The following is a 17,430-nucleotide window of genomic DNA, read 5'->3' on the forward strand; positions in this document are numbered from 1 at the left end:
AAATGGTTTTGCAGGATCAAGGGTGTACATAATGAAGAGTAAATACTTGAGTTTCAACATAATGATGTGTGCTGAATTTAGACTGTGTCATTATAGTGTCGTAATGCACTGACCCACCAGTGTGTCTTAATTACAAGCAGCAAACTACCCCCAGTTGACCTTTACAATGATCATCCTTTGTCCTATTTCTGAGTGAATATTCGAGTCTAGTACCAATTAGTTACGAATTGTGAGTAGATTTTGTGCTAATACTGCCCAAGTTGAACCCCCAAATTTCTCAAGGTCAGGGGGATGAAAAGGCAAGGCACTAATCACTCAGCAGAGATGTTGTGCCTCTTACAGCTACTGATGATTATTTATTAAACTGCCAAGGCAAAGAATGATCGAGAGCCTTTATAAAACTGCAGCAACATTTTTATTGCAGCAAGCTACTCCCAACAAAATCTACAGCTGCATTAAAATGCAATCCGGTATAAAGTCCTGCAATTTATATGCACAATCATTGATTTATCTAGTGTTTGCTGGAATTCCTTCCTTTTGTAAAATGTAATTCTGCTTCCCCCAGCCAGCTTTTCTGCAGTGCTAATCCCTCTTTGTTTGACTCCCAGCAGGTGTAAATGCAGGAAAAACCTATTTTCTCTAATCCATTGCAATAGGATTGACCTTCCATTGATCCAGCAGTGATTGCCAAAATATCTCCGTACAGTAAACCTAGGTTATAACGGAGCAGAGAGGGGGAATGGTGTCTGTTATTGCGGATTGTCCGCTGTAACCGAGTCAGAGATTACCAAGTAATAAGGTATCATTGTATAGGGGGGGTTGCACGTAAGGTCATCGGGTCAAAGGGCGAGACGCACGGAGCAGCTCAATCCATGTGGAGGACATGGCTGCCTCGGCACACACTGTTAACACACGGAATGCATACCTTCTTACCTGTTGAAAACTGCCGAAATTGTCATTTATTGCGCTATAAATATTTGTGGGTGCTGTCACTGAAAGCGGGAAGGTATCAGTATCTTTGCTCTGAACCCAAGCACCAAGGTGTAAGTGGCCGAAAGAGCGCACCCCCCGGGACGGCCCCCACTCTCCCCCCGGCCACCACCGCCCTCCGCCCCATCTCCCTCTTTGGGCAGCACTGTCACGGGCTGTGAGTCGGCAGCGCCCACACACGGGGCCGGTGAGAGTGGGGGGAGCAGGGCCAGGGGGAGCGGGGCCGAGCGGAGCGGCTCCGGGCCACGTCAGCTGCAGCAGTGTTGGGGACAGTCTGCTCCCTCCATCCACCCAGAGACACTGACCGTGCTTCACCGACACCCCGACCACTCCCCCACCCCCCCCCTCCCCCTCCCACAGCCCCCGACCACCTCCTCCTCCCACAGCCGGTCGCGGTATAGACGGCCTGGGATCCGTGAGTGTGCAACCAGTCCGGATGGCGAGGATTGGCGGAGTCATTGGATGCGGCCCGTGGGCGGTCAAAGGCAAAGGTCGGTGCTGGCAGCGGTAGGTGTGACCTGGAGGTGTCCGAGGAAACTGTGTGGGCTGGCGGTGGCAGCAGTAGGTCCGGTCTGGAAGTGGCGGGGGAGGCGTTGCAAGCGGAAGTAGCGTCGGTGGTGAAGGTTGCTAGGTCTGTCCGCTATAACCAAAACCCGTTATAAAGTGTTCCGTAGTAACGAGGGTTTACTGTACTTTTACTTTGAGAGTCTCCCCATACATTCAAGATTAATATCCATCTGCACGCCATTCCTTTGCAATATTTTCCAAGAACACCATGTCCTTGATTGTGAATTAATTGTAATAGGATTACTATTAAAACACAAAGTACTTGTGCTACAACACCAGGATAAGTGCTCAACAAAGAATACCAAGCTCAATGCCAAAGTTGTATCTCAACTGCTTATACCTACATATCTATGCTATGGACAATAAATACATGTTAGTAGTAAACTGGACGGAGCCATACACAGTTAAAAGATAAATTGGGAAATTGCAGTTCAAGTATCTTTGCTCCACCACAAGGTCTGGTACTTTGCTGACAGATTGAGCATAAGATAAATGTAGGACATTAATTTGCCAGTCTGCCCGTGCAAGGAATCATCTATAATCCCTATTATTTTTGAAAGCTTGGCATCCTATTTGACCTTGGTGCTGCACTTCTGACCTTATATTTTCCGCATGTCAAAGGTTGTTTAAATCCATCTGCGCAGAATCAGCCCATTTGCTACACTCACTATATCTGGGTCATCTATTCCAATGTGTTTCTCTCTAACCTTCTATCCAGTACCCACCATTAACAAGTTCATTCAAAACACCTGCATTTTTAACTCCCTATCAATTCACACAAAGAGTGGTGGATGTATGGAACGTGCTGCCAGAGGAGGTAATTGAGGCAGGGACTATTGCAACGTTTAAGAAACAATTAGGCAGGTCCATGGATAGGACAGATTTGCAAGGATATGGGATAAATGCAGGCAGGTGGGGCCCAGAGTAGATGGGACATATTGGTCGATTTGGGTGAGTTGGGCTGAAGGGCCTGTTTTCAATTCAAAGCACTTTATTCGTCCCCGAGGGGCAATTTAAAAAGGCGCATTACAGTAGCTTTTTAAAAAAAAAGAGGGACACAATCAACAAACATAAGCAGCACGCATACTGCACAATCAACCAGCACACGCATTTCACAGACACACTGCACAATCACACAACACACACCGCACATCAACATTCAACACATAGTAATAGTTTTTAAAGTGCTTCCTTAGTGCTTCAATTAAAAAGTGCATATAAAAGGTTATTTCATTTCATATGTTCATGAGTCAGTGATCAGCATTAAGAAGCAATTAAACAATTAAAATGTGGATTACGGAAATGTCGGAGACCCTATACTTAAAAAGAATTAGACTTGTCTTAATGGACAAACAAGATCTTTTCCATAAAATTTGGGCTCCATTCATTAACTATCTGAAGGGATAGATTGGCACAGCACGAGGACCCAGCTGAAACTTGAACTTAGGAACAGATGTAAAGCTATACTTTATAACCTACGAACCTATCTCCATTGACGTATTACAGGTAACCCATTCCACCTCCCTTGTTTTTCTGTTGTGTTTTTTTTTTTTGCTTTCTTTTTTATTTGTAACTTTCTTCCCTCTTTCTATAAAAAATAAAAACACTAGAAGCAGAAGTAATTGATAATGGAAAATTTTAATAATGTATGACTGATGTATATGAAAAGTTTTTTTACTATAATATGTAACTACATTTTATAATATGTCTACTTCTAATAAATAAATAAATTTATTAAAAAAAAAAAAAAAAAAAAAAAAAAAAAAAAAAAAAAGAAGCTGGACAGCACTGGGGATGAAGGTTGCCTTCCTCCTCTGTGTCCGGCAACCCGGACAGCGGAGTCTGCGTCCTGAAGGGAGCCACTCAAACTCAGGAAACAGGATGTGAGAGGGGTCCTGAAGAATCCTGCGTGTTAACTTTACAGACTGTTGGTCGCATAGGGCAGTGAGAGTTCGGACGGGCTGCTCAATGACACCCCTTTGTTTCTATGCTGTATGACTCCATGACCCGTTCACCCATCAATCCTGGGTGGTCAATGATCTACATTGGCTCCTGTTCCAAATTAAAATCCTCGCTGGCATGTTTAATGTGGCCCTTGGCCTTGCTATCCTTTTCTCTGAGGCTTCCTCAAGCCACACTAATCATCTGGCCTTCGATCTAGCATTTTAGCGGCAAGAGCAGAGGGGTAGTCAGAAGCTATGAAACCCAATAAATAGGAATAAAACAGATGCCTTGAACTCTCAGCAATGGGCTTTAAATAATGCAGAAACATGCCTTAACATTTGTGCCATGACCTGGTTCAAAGGTGGTGGCCCACATTGTTCATGGACTTTTTACATATCGTAGACCCCTATGCTAGTGAGTTAAACGTGAGGGCTGCATGCTGTGTGATTTCACTACACTTGGCCCGTGTCATGTGTGTATGTCGGCATGTTATGCAACTCAGGATGGCGATCTGATTTCAGGAGGTGTGTTACTGTCACCCAATTACGTTCACCTTTATAAAAATTATTTTACATAATATACACAAATGCGGTGAAGTGATTGTAACCAATAATTGAAAAATTACAGTCCCCCAGGATAAAGTTCCAAATATTGCCCATAGTCTGAGTAGGGGATTTCTCCTCATTACAGTCTTTTGCAAATATGACCCTTATTCCCAACTCCGCAGCCAAGGGCAACATCCTCCCTGCATCTACTCTGTGAGATTGCCTTCTATTCGACTGTCCCTGGGAAAACGTGTCCGTAATCTATCACCCTCATAATTGTATCAACCTATAACCATCCATCCAGGCTACATCAGATCACCCCTCAGCTTCCTGCGCTAGGAGTAAAGTCCTAGCTCGGCCCAATCTCTCCCTATGGCTCAGGTCTTGGATTTTAGCAACATTCAATGGCATCTTTGCTATAGCAGGCTGACCAAAACTGAACACTATGATCCAAGTGTGGCCTCACCAACGTCTTGAACGGCTGTAACATGGCATTCTAAATTACATAGTCAATTCCCTGACTAATGACGTGCCAAAAGTTTTCTTCACCATCTTATCTTATTACAGCCAAAGAAATGAGATTTGTGTTCTTTGAGTTTAGAATAATGAGTGTTGATCTTATTGAAACATATAGGAGCCTGAGGGCATGACAAAGGGGATCTTGAGCTGTTTCCACCTGTGGGGGAATCTCAAATGAGGAGACACAGTTAAAGACAGGGGAGGGGGGGGGGGGGGAAAGAGATGGGGGGTGCGGGTGGGACAACAGAACATGGTCGAAGAGCGGGGGAGCAGCAGGAATCACAGAGGGGGAGCTGTGAGAGAGGGTCTCACAAAAGCTACAGGGGGGCACTGTGGCACAGCTGTAAAGCTACTGTCTTAAGCGATAGGGGCCCGGGTTAAATCCTGACTACGGGTGCTGTCTGTATGGAGTATGTACGTTCTCCCCGTGGCTGTTTGGGTTTTCGCCTGGAGCCATGGTTTCTTGTGGGTTAATTGGCTTCAGTAAAAAAATCATAAATTGTCCCTAGTGTGCAGGATAGTGCTGGAGTACGGCGTGATTGCTGCTCGGCGCGGTGGGCCAAAGGGTCTGTTTTCGTGCTGTATTTCTAAAGTCTAAAGTCTGGTTCCAGGGAGGAGCAGGATTACCGTTACAAGATTTGACGAAGCTCATTTTAATACTGAGATGCACAGAAACAGCTTCTTCCCCACAGTAATCAGGCTATTGAACTCAACTGAAACAAAACTCTGAACATTAATAGTCCATTATCTGTTTATTTGCACTTTATCTGTTTTATTTATTCATGTGTGTATATATTTATACAATGGTATCTGGACACACTGATCTGTTCCGTATTCATGCCTTCTATAATTCTGTTGTGCTGAAGCAAAGCAAGAATTTCATTGTCCTATCTGGGACACATGACAATAAACTATCTTGAATCTTGAACCTCTGTTCGCAGAGAGTGGTGCCTCTTTGAAATTCTCTCCTCCACGGATTGTTTAGACTGGATACCATTTGGGGTATTTAAAGAGGAGGACGATACAATTTGAAAGATCAAGCATCTGAGGTCCATGTGAGCTTGCAGACGAGGCCTGCAACAGATCAACCATGATCATATTGAATGGTGGGACAGGCTTGAGGGGTCGAATGGCCTACTCCTGCCCCTATTTTCTGACATACTTGGTTTAGAGAACAAAGGTCTATCCTACTTTTTTCCTTGTTTAACTGATTGACCATCCCAAGAATCAGTCTAGTGAATCCTTACACCATTTGGGCTGTGCCAATGTGACTCTATTTAGCTAACGAGATGAGCGTTTGACGGCACTAGGCCTGTACTTACTGGAGTTAGGAAAGATGAGGGGGGACCCCATTGAAACTTAGCGAAGAGTGAAAGGCCTGGAAAGAGTGGATGTGGAGAGGATGTTTCCACTACTGGGAGAGTCTAGGATCGGAGGGCTCAGCCTTAGGATAAAAGGACGTACCTTTACAAAGGAGATGGCTATGGAGGCCAAGTCAATTGATATTTTTAAGGCAGAGGTAGATTCTTGATTGGTATGGGTGTCAGGGGTTATGGGGAGAAGGCAGGAGAATAGGTTAGGAGGGAGAGCTGAACCAGCCATGATTGAATGGCAGAGTAGACTTGATGGGCTGAATGGCCTAATTCTGGTCCGTTCACTTATGACCTTATGAAATCAGTCATGATTGAATGGCAGAGTAAACTTAATGCGTCGAATGGCCAAATTCTGCTCCAATTTACTTATGAACAAATGAGATCAGAACTGCACATAATACTCCAGGTGTGGCTCCACCAATTCTCTCTCTATTCGTTACCAATGTTTTTATTTGAAGACGAAAAAAGGTTCGTGTCACGTTGCCGGGATACGAAACAAAGCCGTTAAACTTTGCATGCGCGTCTTACCGGCGCCCACCGTCACAAACAAAACGTTCATGGTAACAATGATAGAATAAACGACCCCCTTATGAACTGGGAGATCTGACCTCTGCTCCTATTCGGAGATTAGGCGCTGATCCCGACACTGATCTCGGTTTCACAATCCAATTTGTATACTTGCTCAGAAGAAAGATTTCAAGATTTGGACTTGCTAGAGCGAATGAGATCGTCCCTGTTCTGTCAATATAGCTGAGAGACGAGTCTGCTCCTCTTGAAACAGAAGAGGTGAAAGAGGAGACATTTAGCAAGTGCTTAAAGCTGGAGAAGCTCTGAACTTAAAAGTCTAGATTCAGCTTGGAAGGAAAACCCCATCCCATTATCCAGCACCTCCTGGTATGTGTGGAAGCCAATAGTCTCAATTGTATGAGCAGGACACCCAGAGGTGGGGGAACTCAGTGGGTCAGGCAACATCTGTGGAGGTGGTGGGCAGCCGTGACCCTCCTTTAGGCTGTTTCTGTTTTATTGCTGTCGTCCACCTCACACATACCTATCAGAGTTACAGCTATACAACTGTACAGCTATTTAGATCAGAGTGACAGCTGCTTTGTGGATATCCTCGCCCGGTACTGGACTAGCCCGAGATGCGCTGGTCCCATTGAATGGAGAGAAGGGACCGTGTTGCCTGTTGATGCGGGTTATTGATATTAATGCAGCGTTACTGACGTGCAGTGCTGAACGTCGTGGGCCGGCAGCTTCCCACTGACGCTGTGTGCCCGAGAGATGGAGCAGTTCCCGCGTTTGACGGCAGCCTGGATCTGAACGCCCTCGGCCCCGCCGCGGAGAAGCGCTTCCTACGGCAGCGGCGGCCACATATGTGGCTGGATTAAATAACAACCTCCACCCCACCCCCCCCCCTCCCCTTCCTCCGATCTCCTCCTCCATTCTCCAGGCCAGGAACACACACACACACTACACACGGATGAGATTTGCAAAGGCGACGCCAGCTTGAAGCCGCAGCCGCGAGGATGGCAGAGAGCCCGCAGGAGCCCGGGCTCAACACAGGGAACGAAGCGGAGAGCAGGGAACAAGGCGACAAGGCGGAGAGGGCCAACCTCAACCTGCTGGAGACGTGCGCCGTCTGCAAGCTGAATTTCCAAAGTCGGGATCCCAAACTGCTGCCATGTTTGCACTCCTTCTGCAAGAAGTGTCTGCCCGAACCTCAGAGGCACTTAGTGCTGCAGGGCGCCGGCAGCCTGGCCGACTCCTCACTCCTACAGCAACAGAGTGAGTAGCCCATGGGGACCGGGTGGGAGATGGGGAGAGGGGCTGGGAGATGGAGAGGGTGGCAGGGGGAAAGGAGAGAGGAGGGAGTAAGAGAGAGTGGGTGGGAGAGGGTGGCAGGGGGAAGGGATGAGGGAGGGAGGGAGGGAGGGAGGGAGAGTAGGTGGGAGAGGGAAGGGATGAGGGAGGGAGAGGGCAGAATGGAAAGTGTGGGAGGTGGGAGGAGGGTGTGGGGAGGGGAGGAAGTGGTGGAGGTTAAAAGAGGGAAAGGCAGAGGAAGGGGGTTGAGAGGGAGGGAATGGCTGAGTGCAGGGGAGTGGGTTAGTAGGGAGGGAACTTGGAGGGAGGAGGGAGGGTAGGAAGAAAGAAAGCGGGGTAGACGGGGGAGGGGGGGGGGAAGGGTAGGGAAGGAGGGAGGGAAAGGTGTAAAGCGGCGCGGCCCTTGCGCAATGCACGGACTGCCAAGCCCCAGTGCACACAACCAACCCCCAGGCTTGCACCGGGCCTAGTGTCCAAGCCTTTGTCAAATCCGCTCCTTCCTCGTTCCCGGTCACAAACAGAGCTGCGGGTCACAACAACAACAACAACAACACCGCCACTGAGCCGGGGAAAGGACTGTGTGTGTGTCTGTGGCTATGTACTTTGTGTATGCGTGTGTAGATATTCTGTGTGTGTGTATATAAAGGGGAAAGGACTGTGTGTGTGTATATATATGTGTGTTTGTGCGTGTATATAGGTGTGTGTGTTTACTGTGTGTATATATATATGTGTGTGTTTTAATTACTGTTTATACATATATATGTGTGTGTGTGTGTGTTTTAATTACTGTGTGTGTGTATATATATATGTGTGTGTTTTAATTTCATAGCAAAAGGATTTGAGTATAGGAGCAGGGAGGTTCTACTGCAGTTGTACAGGGTCTTGGTGAGACCACACCTGGAGTATTGCGTACAGTTTTGGTCTCCAAATCTGAGGAAGGGCATTATTGCCATAGAGGGAGTGCAGAGAAGGTTCACCAGACTGATTCCTGGGATGTCAGGACTGTCTTATGAAGAAAGACTGGATAGACTTGGTTTATACTCTCTAGAATTTAGGAGATTGAGAGGGGATCTTATAGAAACTTACAAAATTCTTAAGGGGTTGGACAGGCTAGATGCAGGAAGATTGCTCCCGATGTTGGGGAAGTCCAGGACAAGGGGTCACAGCTTAAGGATAAGGGGGAAATCCTTTAAAACCGAGATGAGAAGAACTTTTTTCACACAGAGAGTGGTGAATCTCTGGAACTCCCTGCCACAGAGGGTAGTCGAGGCCAGTTCATTGGCTATATTTAAGAGGGAGTTAGATGTGGCCCTTGTGGCTAAAGGGATCAGAGGGTATGGAGAGAAGGCAGGTACGGGATACTGAGTTGGATGATCAGCCATGATCATATTGAATGGCGGTGCAGGCTCGAAGGGCCGAATGGCCTACTCCTGCACCTAATTTCTATGTTTCTATGTTTCTATGTGTGTGTTTTAATTACTGTGTGTGTATATATATATATGTGTGTGTTTTAATTATTGTGTGTGTGTATATATATATATATATATGTGTGTGTTTTAATTACTGTGTGTGTGTATATATATGTGTGTGTGTTTTAATTACTGTGTGTGTGTGTGTATATATATATATATGTGTGTGTTTTAATTACTGTGTGTGTGTGTGTGTATATATATATATGTGTGTGTTTTAATTACTGTGTGTGTATATATATATATGTGTGTGTTTTAATTACTGTGTGTGTGTGTATTTACACCCACTGCAACTGACACTGACATTTGAAGTCTCGCTTTTCGCCCACTCTGACCCGTGCCCAATTACAAAGGGTGTGAATCGTTTGAAGGTATATGTGTTACTGCTAGAACTTTAGCAGCCACGCCACCTTGGTGGAGAGGAGAATAACGTGACGGTAATGGACAATAGGAGCCACCCCTTCACACTGGGGCTGGTTCCTCATCACAATGCAGAGCATTTCCCTTTCGACCAAAGCAGCCTGGCACTGTGTGTGTGCGTTTCCCTCGCGAATTTGCCGCCCAGTAATTTCATCCGTGCTTTAGTTAAGCTCCGAATAAACAGGAGCAACGCGGGGATTTCGGAGGATGAATGTATTTGGCGAGGTGGCATCGCGGTAAAAGCGCTCACAATCCGTGGGTAACACGGTAGAGCTGCTGTTTGTGTGGCTGGCTTCCCAGAGGGAAGTCTGCGGGAGGTCTGATTAATATTTCTTATTATTATTTTTAATGTCTTTTATAACCACCCCCACCCCCAAAAAATGATGTTAAAGTGTTAAGGTGTAAGAGGCAGTCACAATTAATCCGAGAATACCCAAAGATCAATGATTAGCTCTCGGGTTACCTAAACCTCTCGGGATGCACTCTCTTTTCAGCCTGTTTGTGTTGTGTAGTTAACTCACGTTAACCACAATGCAGTAACACAAATCATTGGTTTCCTGGCGAATTTCACGCATCATCTGACACTATATCAACAGATGAAATATCTATATAAAACAAAAAGTAATTTACATCATTAAAAATAAAATGAGCATAACTTGTAACTAAAACTGTTTGCATTAATTTAGGCATCGATGCATTAAAAGATTGTGTAAAATTAGGTCCCAATTTCAAGGTAAATGGAGGGCATTTAAGAAGGCGATTGAAAGGGTTCAGAATAAACATGATACCACAGAGAAAAAGGGCGGGATTGACGAATCTAGTTCCTTGGATGACCAGAGGCATAGAAAGTAAAATAAGATTTAAAACAAAGACATGGTAATATAGCCAAAAGCCTGGAAGGGCATGGAAAACGCAAAGGGGGAATTGGGAAGGTCAAGAGTGATTTATTGTCATATGTGTCCCAGATAGAACAATTAAATTCTTAGTTGCAGCAGCACAACAGAATATGTAAACATAGAGAGACATAAAAAGCTGGAGTAACACAGGCAGCATCTCTGGAGAGAAGGAACGGGTGTCCCTTCTTCAGACTGGTTAGGGGTAAGGGAAACAAGAGGTATAGACGATGATGTAGAGAGATAAAGAACAATGAATGAAAGATATACAAAAAAGTAACGATGATAAAGGAAACAGGCCATTGTTAGCTGTTTGTTGGGTGAAAACAAGAAGCTGGTGCGACTTGGGTGGGGGAGGGATGGAGATAGAGGGAATGCCGGGGTTGCTTGAAGTTGGAGAAATCAATATTCATACCACTGGGCTGTAAGTTGCCCGAGTGAAAAATGAGATGCTGTTCCTCCAATTTGCGTTTAGCCTCACTCTGACAATGGAGAAGACCTAGGACAGAACGGTCTGTGTGGGAATGGGAAGGAGAATTAAAGTTTGTAGCAACCGAGGGATCAGGTAGGTCCAGGCAGACTGAGCGAAGGTGTTCAGTGAAACGATCGCCGGTCTACGTTTTGGTCTCGCTGATGTATAAGAGTCCACATCTTGAACAACAGATGCAATAGATGAGGTTGAAGGAGGTGGAAGTGAACCTCTGCCTAACCTGAAAGTACTGTCAGGGTCCCTGGGCAGAGTCGAGGGAGGTATAGGGACAGGTGTTGCATCTTCTGCGGTTGCAGGGGAAGGTACCTGGGGAGGGGGTGGTTTGGGTGGGAAGGGATGAGTTAACCAGGGAGTTGTGGAGGGAACGGTCTCTGCAGAAGGTGGAAAGGGGTAGAGATGGGAAGATGTGACTCGTGTTGGGATCCCTTTGGAGGTGGTGAAAAGTTTGGAGGATTATGTGTTGTATGTGACGGCTGATGGGGTGAAAGGCAAGGACTAGGGGGACGCTGTCTCTGTCGTGACTAGGGGGAGGGGGAGCAAGGGCGGAGCTGTGGGGTGTAGAGGAACCTGAGTGAGGGCCTCATCTATGATGGGAGAGGGGAACCCCCATTCCCTAAAGGAAACATAGATCTTGGATGTCCTGGTATGGAACACCTCATCTTGGAAGCAGATGCGGCGTAGATGGAGGAATTGGGAGTAGTGGATAGAGTATTTACAGGACGCATGGTGGGGAGAAGTGTAGTCGAGATAGTTGTGGGAGTCAGTGGGTTTGTAATAGACGTCGGTCAATTATGTAAACATAGTGTGCAGTTGCTGGTTTAAACCGAATATTTAAACAATGTAAACATAGTACACTGTACACTGTAAACAATATAATTAACGAGAAACAAAATGTCAGTGTGTATATATACACATACTCACATATATATATATTATACACACACACACACACACACACAAACACACACACACACACACACACACACACACACAACAAGCAATAATAGTGAAATAATGACAATAAAAGTCTATGTTCAGAGCTTATTTGGAGGTAGTTTGAGAAAATGAAAAATAAAGTAGATATCACAGTAAATCCAAAGATGTTTTTAAAGTCCATTATAGTGTGTGAAGATAACTTAGGAAAGAGTGGGTTCAAATTGGGACAGAACAGGCAACATGTCAGCGAAGATGGCGATGAAAACATTACAGTAGAAGAGGATAATGGTGCTGTTGTTACAGTTAAAAGCGACCAGTGTGTAACGCTAGATGAACCAAACATAGTGAAGAAGGAATGAATAAAGTCTTTAGCATCTTTCAAAGTGGATAAATGTCCGGTCGTGGATGAAATATACCCCAGCATTAAAGTTTCAGGTTGTTAACTTCCCATCAGAGAGAGAAAAGCATGTTTAGAGTTGCAGATGTAATAACAAGGAACTGCAGATGCTGGTTTATACAAAAGAAAGGCACAAAAATGCAGGAGTAACTCAGCGAGTCAGGCAGCACCCCTGGAGAGCATAGATAGATCACATTTTGGATTCTTCTCTTCTTCTTTTCGAGTCTTTGAAGCTGGTTGACTATATGACAGTTTCCCATTCCTTTACACAGTCCTTTGCGTTTTTGTTGAACACTGCAAGATCCTTTGAGCTGCACTGGTTGGGTAGTAGGGGGCAGACAAGGCAGTGCTGCATTGTATGGTCCTCTTCTCCACATTCACAGGTGGTTTGGCCAGTTTCATAGCCCCATCTGGCCATGGCAGCTTTTGATCGCCCTGTTCCTGTTCTCAGGCGGTTGAGCGTCTTCCACTGGACCCATGGTGCTTCTGAGCCCGGAGGGAGGGCTTCAGAAGGAGGGATACCCATGTCAGTAGGAGGGGGGTTGTCCTCAAGCCTTTTTGGATTGGAAACCCTTATTCAGACTACTTTAGAGTTGCAGAGATAGGAGGAAGGAGATAACAGACAGGCATATCTGTGAAAGGAGCAAAGGCTGGATGACAGAAGTAATGCTTGCCTTTAAGCTCCTCATTTACACTAAACCTGTGGATCTCCACTGTTTCCTGAGGGTATTTTTGTCTTATTGGTGAAGATGGACATAACTATTTGTTTAATTCCTCTATCACTTCTTCATTCCCTAATGTTTCAGTGGGTAAATGATCCACATTAATGTTAACAAGCTTCTTTATAACCCCTTATCAGTGACTTGGTCGATTTTAACAAATTCTGGCATCTTTAACCTTGGTGATTTATTTGGCAATTATATGCCATTTCCTTGATGTAATTGAATATACTGTAATCGATGAATTAGAGAACACTACTTTCATTATGTGGGCAAAATTAGTTATATCGCTCTTTTGATCGGGGACGAGAGAACTATGTAAAAGTTAGTTTGGAAATAGGCAAGCAGAAAAAAGCTGCCTGGGGGGGAAAAAAACTAATTACCCACAGTAATCAGACACCATTGTCTCTTAACATAGCTGCTACTTTCACCATGGTAGGCTATTAAAATTGACAATCGATGTGCAATATTAAACATTAGACAATACAGGAGCAGGCCATTTGGCCATTCGAGCCATTCAACATCCACAAACAGTACCCCGTTCCTGCCTTCTCCCCATATCACCTGACTCCGCTACCTTTAAGAGCCCTATCTAGCTCTCTCTTGAAAGTATCCAGAGAACCGGCCTCCACCGCCCTCTGAGGCAGAGAATTCCACAGACTCACAACTCTCTGTGAGAAAAAGTGTTTCCTCGTCTCCGTTCTAAATGACTTACCCCTTATTCTTAAACTGTGGCCCCTGGTTCTGGACTCCCCCAACATCGGGAACATGTTTCCTGCCTCTAGCGTGTCCAAACCCTAAACAATCTTGTATGTTTCAATAAGATCCCCTTCATCCGTCTAAACTCCAGAGTGTACAAGCCTGTAACATGTGGCCTTTAGCTTTCAATAACAAAAATAAACTGATAGCTATTAAAAGGACTTTATTTTTGAAAATCATGTGGGAAAAATAACATTTTTACAAGGCTGCAATTCTACCGCCATTAACTTCCCGTCCCCCATTTACACAATTGTCTTTTTTAATGCGATTTTCTCGAACACAAGGTTTCTTAGGAACCCAACTATGGCAGAACGACCTAGACTGTCTTTAACTTGTACAGTTTGCCATGATTGGATCACTTTTCCCTCAAGGTGTTTTGGTCTTAAAGGGATGTAAAATCATAAACTTTGTAATAGTTCTTTAAATGTTTGCCATTGCTTGTTTGTAATGATGGCTCATCAGGTAATGTCCCAATCTACCAAAGCCAGGTCTACCTCACTCTGAGATACATTGTTTTTGACCAAAGATAGACATGAAATACTGGAGTAACTCAGCAGGTCAGGCAACATCCCTGGAGAAAAAGGGTGGGTGAAGTTTCAGGTCGGGACCCTTCTTTCGGGAATCTATCTTTGCTATAAATCAGCATCTGCAGTTCTTTGTTTCTTCGGTACTTTGTTTTAATTAGATTTTAGACTCGGATTCTAGATTTAACTAAATCACTTTCAATATCTATAAAACTCTATTATGTTATCACTGTTCCCTAAAGGCTCCATAATTCCCAGGTCGATAATTAATCCTTTTTTAAAATTTAATAGTTTTGTGTGTAAAATAACCCGTCTCTTGTTGGCTGCTCAACATTTGATCTAGACAGATTCCACAAGTCTTTCCGCTGCACTCTTACTGCTCACTTGCTTTGTTCAATCTACATTAGATTGCAATATCCAGTGACTGTTACATTACACGTAGGAAGGAACTGCAGATGCTGGTTTAAACTGAAGATGGACACAAAAAGCTGGAGTAACACAGCGAGACAGACATCATAGCATCTCTGGAGAGAAGGAATGGGTGATATTTCGAGTTGCATTACCCTTGTGACATGCATCTCCAATTTTCTGAATAATACTGTGCCCTTAGGCCTCTTGGGAATAGTGGCACATGTATGCAACACCTAATGGTTTTTCCCCCATTCTGTTTTTTACCTCCATCCAGTTTGGGGGCGGCACGGTGGCACAGCGGTAGAGTTGCTGCCTTACAGCCCCAGAGACCAGCTTTCATCCTGTCTATGGGTGCTGTCTGTACGGAGTTTGTACATTCTCCCCGTGACCTGTGTGGGTTTTCTCTGGGTACTCTGGTTTCCTCCCACACTACAAGGAATGGAGAGCCAGCCGACAACCTCTCCCTATAGCTCACACACTCTAGACCTGGTTTTTCTGAACCCTTTCGAGCTTGACAATATCATTCCTGTAGCATGGTGCCCAGAACTGAACACAATATTTTAAATGCAGTCTCACAAACTTCTTAATCAACTGTAACATGACCTCCCAACTTCTATACTCAAATTTATTTCTATTTGTGCATTAATTCACTATTATATTCTCTGCCCTGGTCTATGAAGACAAAGGTTGCATGTGCCTTCTTAACTATTCTACCTAAGTGTTGTCACTTTTAAGGAAACATAGAAACATAGAAAATAGGTGCAGGAGTAGGCCATTCGGCCCTTCGAGTCTGCACCGCCATTCAATATGATCATGGCTGATCATCCAACACAGAAACATGACTTGAATGTCCGTTCAGCAACGTTTCTTAGCATTGTACCATTTGTTGTGTATCCTACACCCATTTGACTTCTCAAAATTAATTAGTCTGAAGAAGGGTCTCAACCTAAAACATCACCTATCCATGTTCTCCAGAGATGCTGCCTGACCCCCTGAGTTACTCCAGCACTTTGTGTCCTTTGTTTAAACCAGCATCTGCTGTTCCTTGTTACCACATTTCACCTTGCACTTGTTTGATTTAAATTCCACATGCCAACCTCTGCTGAGCTTTCCAGCTGATCCATATCCTGTTGTATCTTGGGTGACCTTCCTCTAATACTTGCAGGTCAGTAAATCTGGGGATTGGTTATCTCCGGATTTAATAATCATACCTCTTATCTCCATATACAAGTCGTTAATCTATATCGCAAGGACAAGTCTCAGCACCGATCCGCACGGGACACCATCGTTCATACTTCTCCGATGCCAATCTTTGAGCCATGCATTCAAATCTTTCATCTTATTAACCCCATGCCAATTGCATGTACAGTTGCTGTCTTACAGCGCCAGAGACCCAGGTTTAATCCCGTCTATGTCCATCCAAAGATTACTATCTTTAATATTTTTTTCTTTTTAATTTGGGCTGCAGTTGCTCACATTTCTTTGGCACAGCCATTTCTTTGTACTACCGGCTACTGGTTTCTATTTGGACCATTGCTGCTGGCTATTTCTCCTCCCACTTCTATTTCCTCTCTTTAACTCTGGCCCCAGGCAGACAATGTAGCCATTCACGACTTTCAGGCCTGCAGAGAATAATATCTATGACCACAAACTGTGTTTCCCTCTTTTACTGCTATGTTCCTCTTCGCTATGCTTACTGGAATGGACGTCATACAGCATGGAAAAAGGCCCTGTGACCTTACGTTCCCACTCCGACCAAGCTGCCTCGTCTACGCCAGTCCCACCTGCCCCCATTTGGCCCGTAATCCTTCTAAACATTTCCTATCCATGTAGCTGTCCAAATGTCTTTTAAATGTAGTTATAGCACTTGCCTCAACTACTTCCTCTGGCAGCTCGTTCCAAATACGATACAATACGATAGAACTTTATTTTTCCCAGGAGGCAAATTGATCTGCCAACAGTCATAAAAACGCAAGTGCCGAATGGAAAGGATTGGGGATGTGCAATGGATTGGGGAGGAGTTGAACAGTTTGATAGCCACAGGGAAGAAGGATCCCCTGTGGAGTTCTGTCTTGCATTTTGGTGGAACAAATACCAACTCTTGTGTTTCCAGTTAGTGAATACTAATGTCGTTCAGTCAATTACTGCTCAAATGGCAGTCTTGCCGTCCCCAAAAAATAGTCAGGTGATTCTTCACTGCATTCCCTCTGTGGCAACAGCATTATTTTTAGATAAGGGGACCAAACTGCTTATGACATTCCTGGTGTGATCCTGCCAAAGCACTTAAATTGCAACAAGACATTCTTGCTTCTGGTTTCATTCTCTTGCAATCAAGGCCAACGTGTCATTTGAGTTTAATGTATTGTCAGGTGTATTGGGGTACAGTGAAAAGCTTTAGTTGCGTGCTAACCAGTCAGCAGAAAGACTATACATACAATTGAACCATCAAAAGTGTACAGATATATGATAAAGGGAATAACGTGAATGACGTTTAATGCAACGTACAGTCCGATTAAAGATAGTCCAAGGGTCTCCATTGAGGTAGATAGTGGCCCAGGACTGCTCTCTTGTTGTTGGTTGGATGGTTCAATTGCCTGATAATAGCTGGGAAGAAATTGTCCCTGAATCTGGAGGAGTGCATTTCACACTTCTG

The 17,430-nt window shown here is 44.7% G+C and overlaps 1 protein-coding gene across 2 annotated transcripts in view; it reads left to right on the plus strand.

The window, feature by feature from the left end:
• Positions 1-6,509: 6,509 nt before the first annotated feature.
• Positions 6,510-17,430, plus strand: part of trim24 (tripartite motif containing 24) — a 109,640-nt gene continuing 98,719 nt past the window's right edge. The window contains exon 1 of one of the 2 annotated variants that reach the window (XM_033037725.1): positions 6,510-7,723. In XM_033037725.1, coding sequence (XP_032893616.1) covers positions 7,465-7,723 — 259 coding nt within the window. In that variant the 5' untranslated portion in view covers positions 6,510-7,464. The remainder of the gene's footprint in view (positions 7,724-17,430) is intronic. The other variant, XM_033037724.1, reaches the window with a different exon arrangement.

The sequence above is a fragment of the Amblyraja radiata genome, chromosome 19 (assembly GCF_010909765.2).
Source record: "Amblyraja radiata isolate CabotCenter1 chromosome 19, sAmbRad1.1.pri, whole genome shotgun sequence".
NCBI lineage: Eukaryota > Metazoa > Chordata > Chondrichthyes > Rajiformes > Rajidae > Amblyraja > Amblyraja radiata.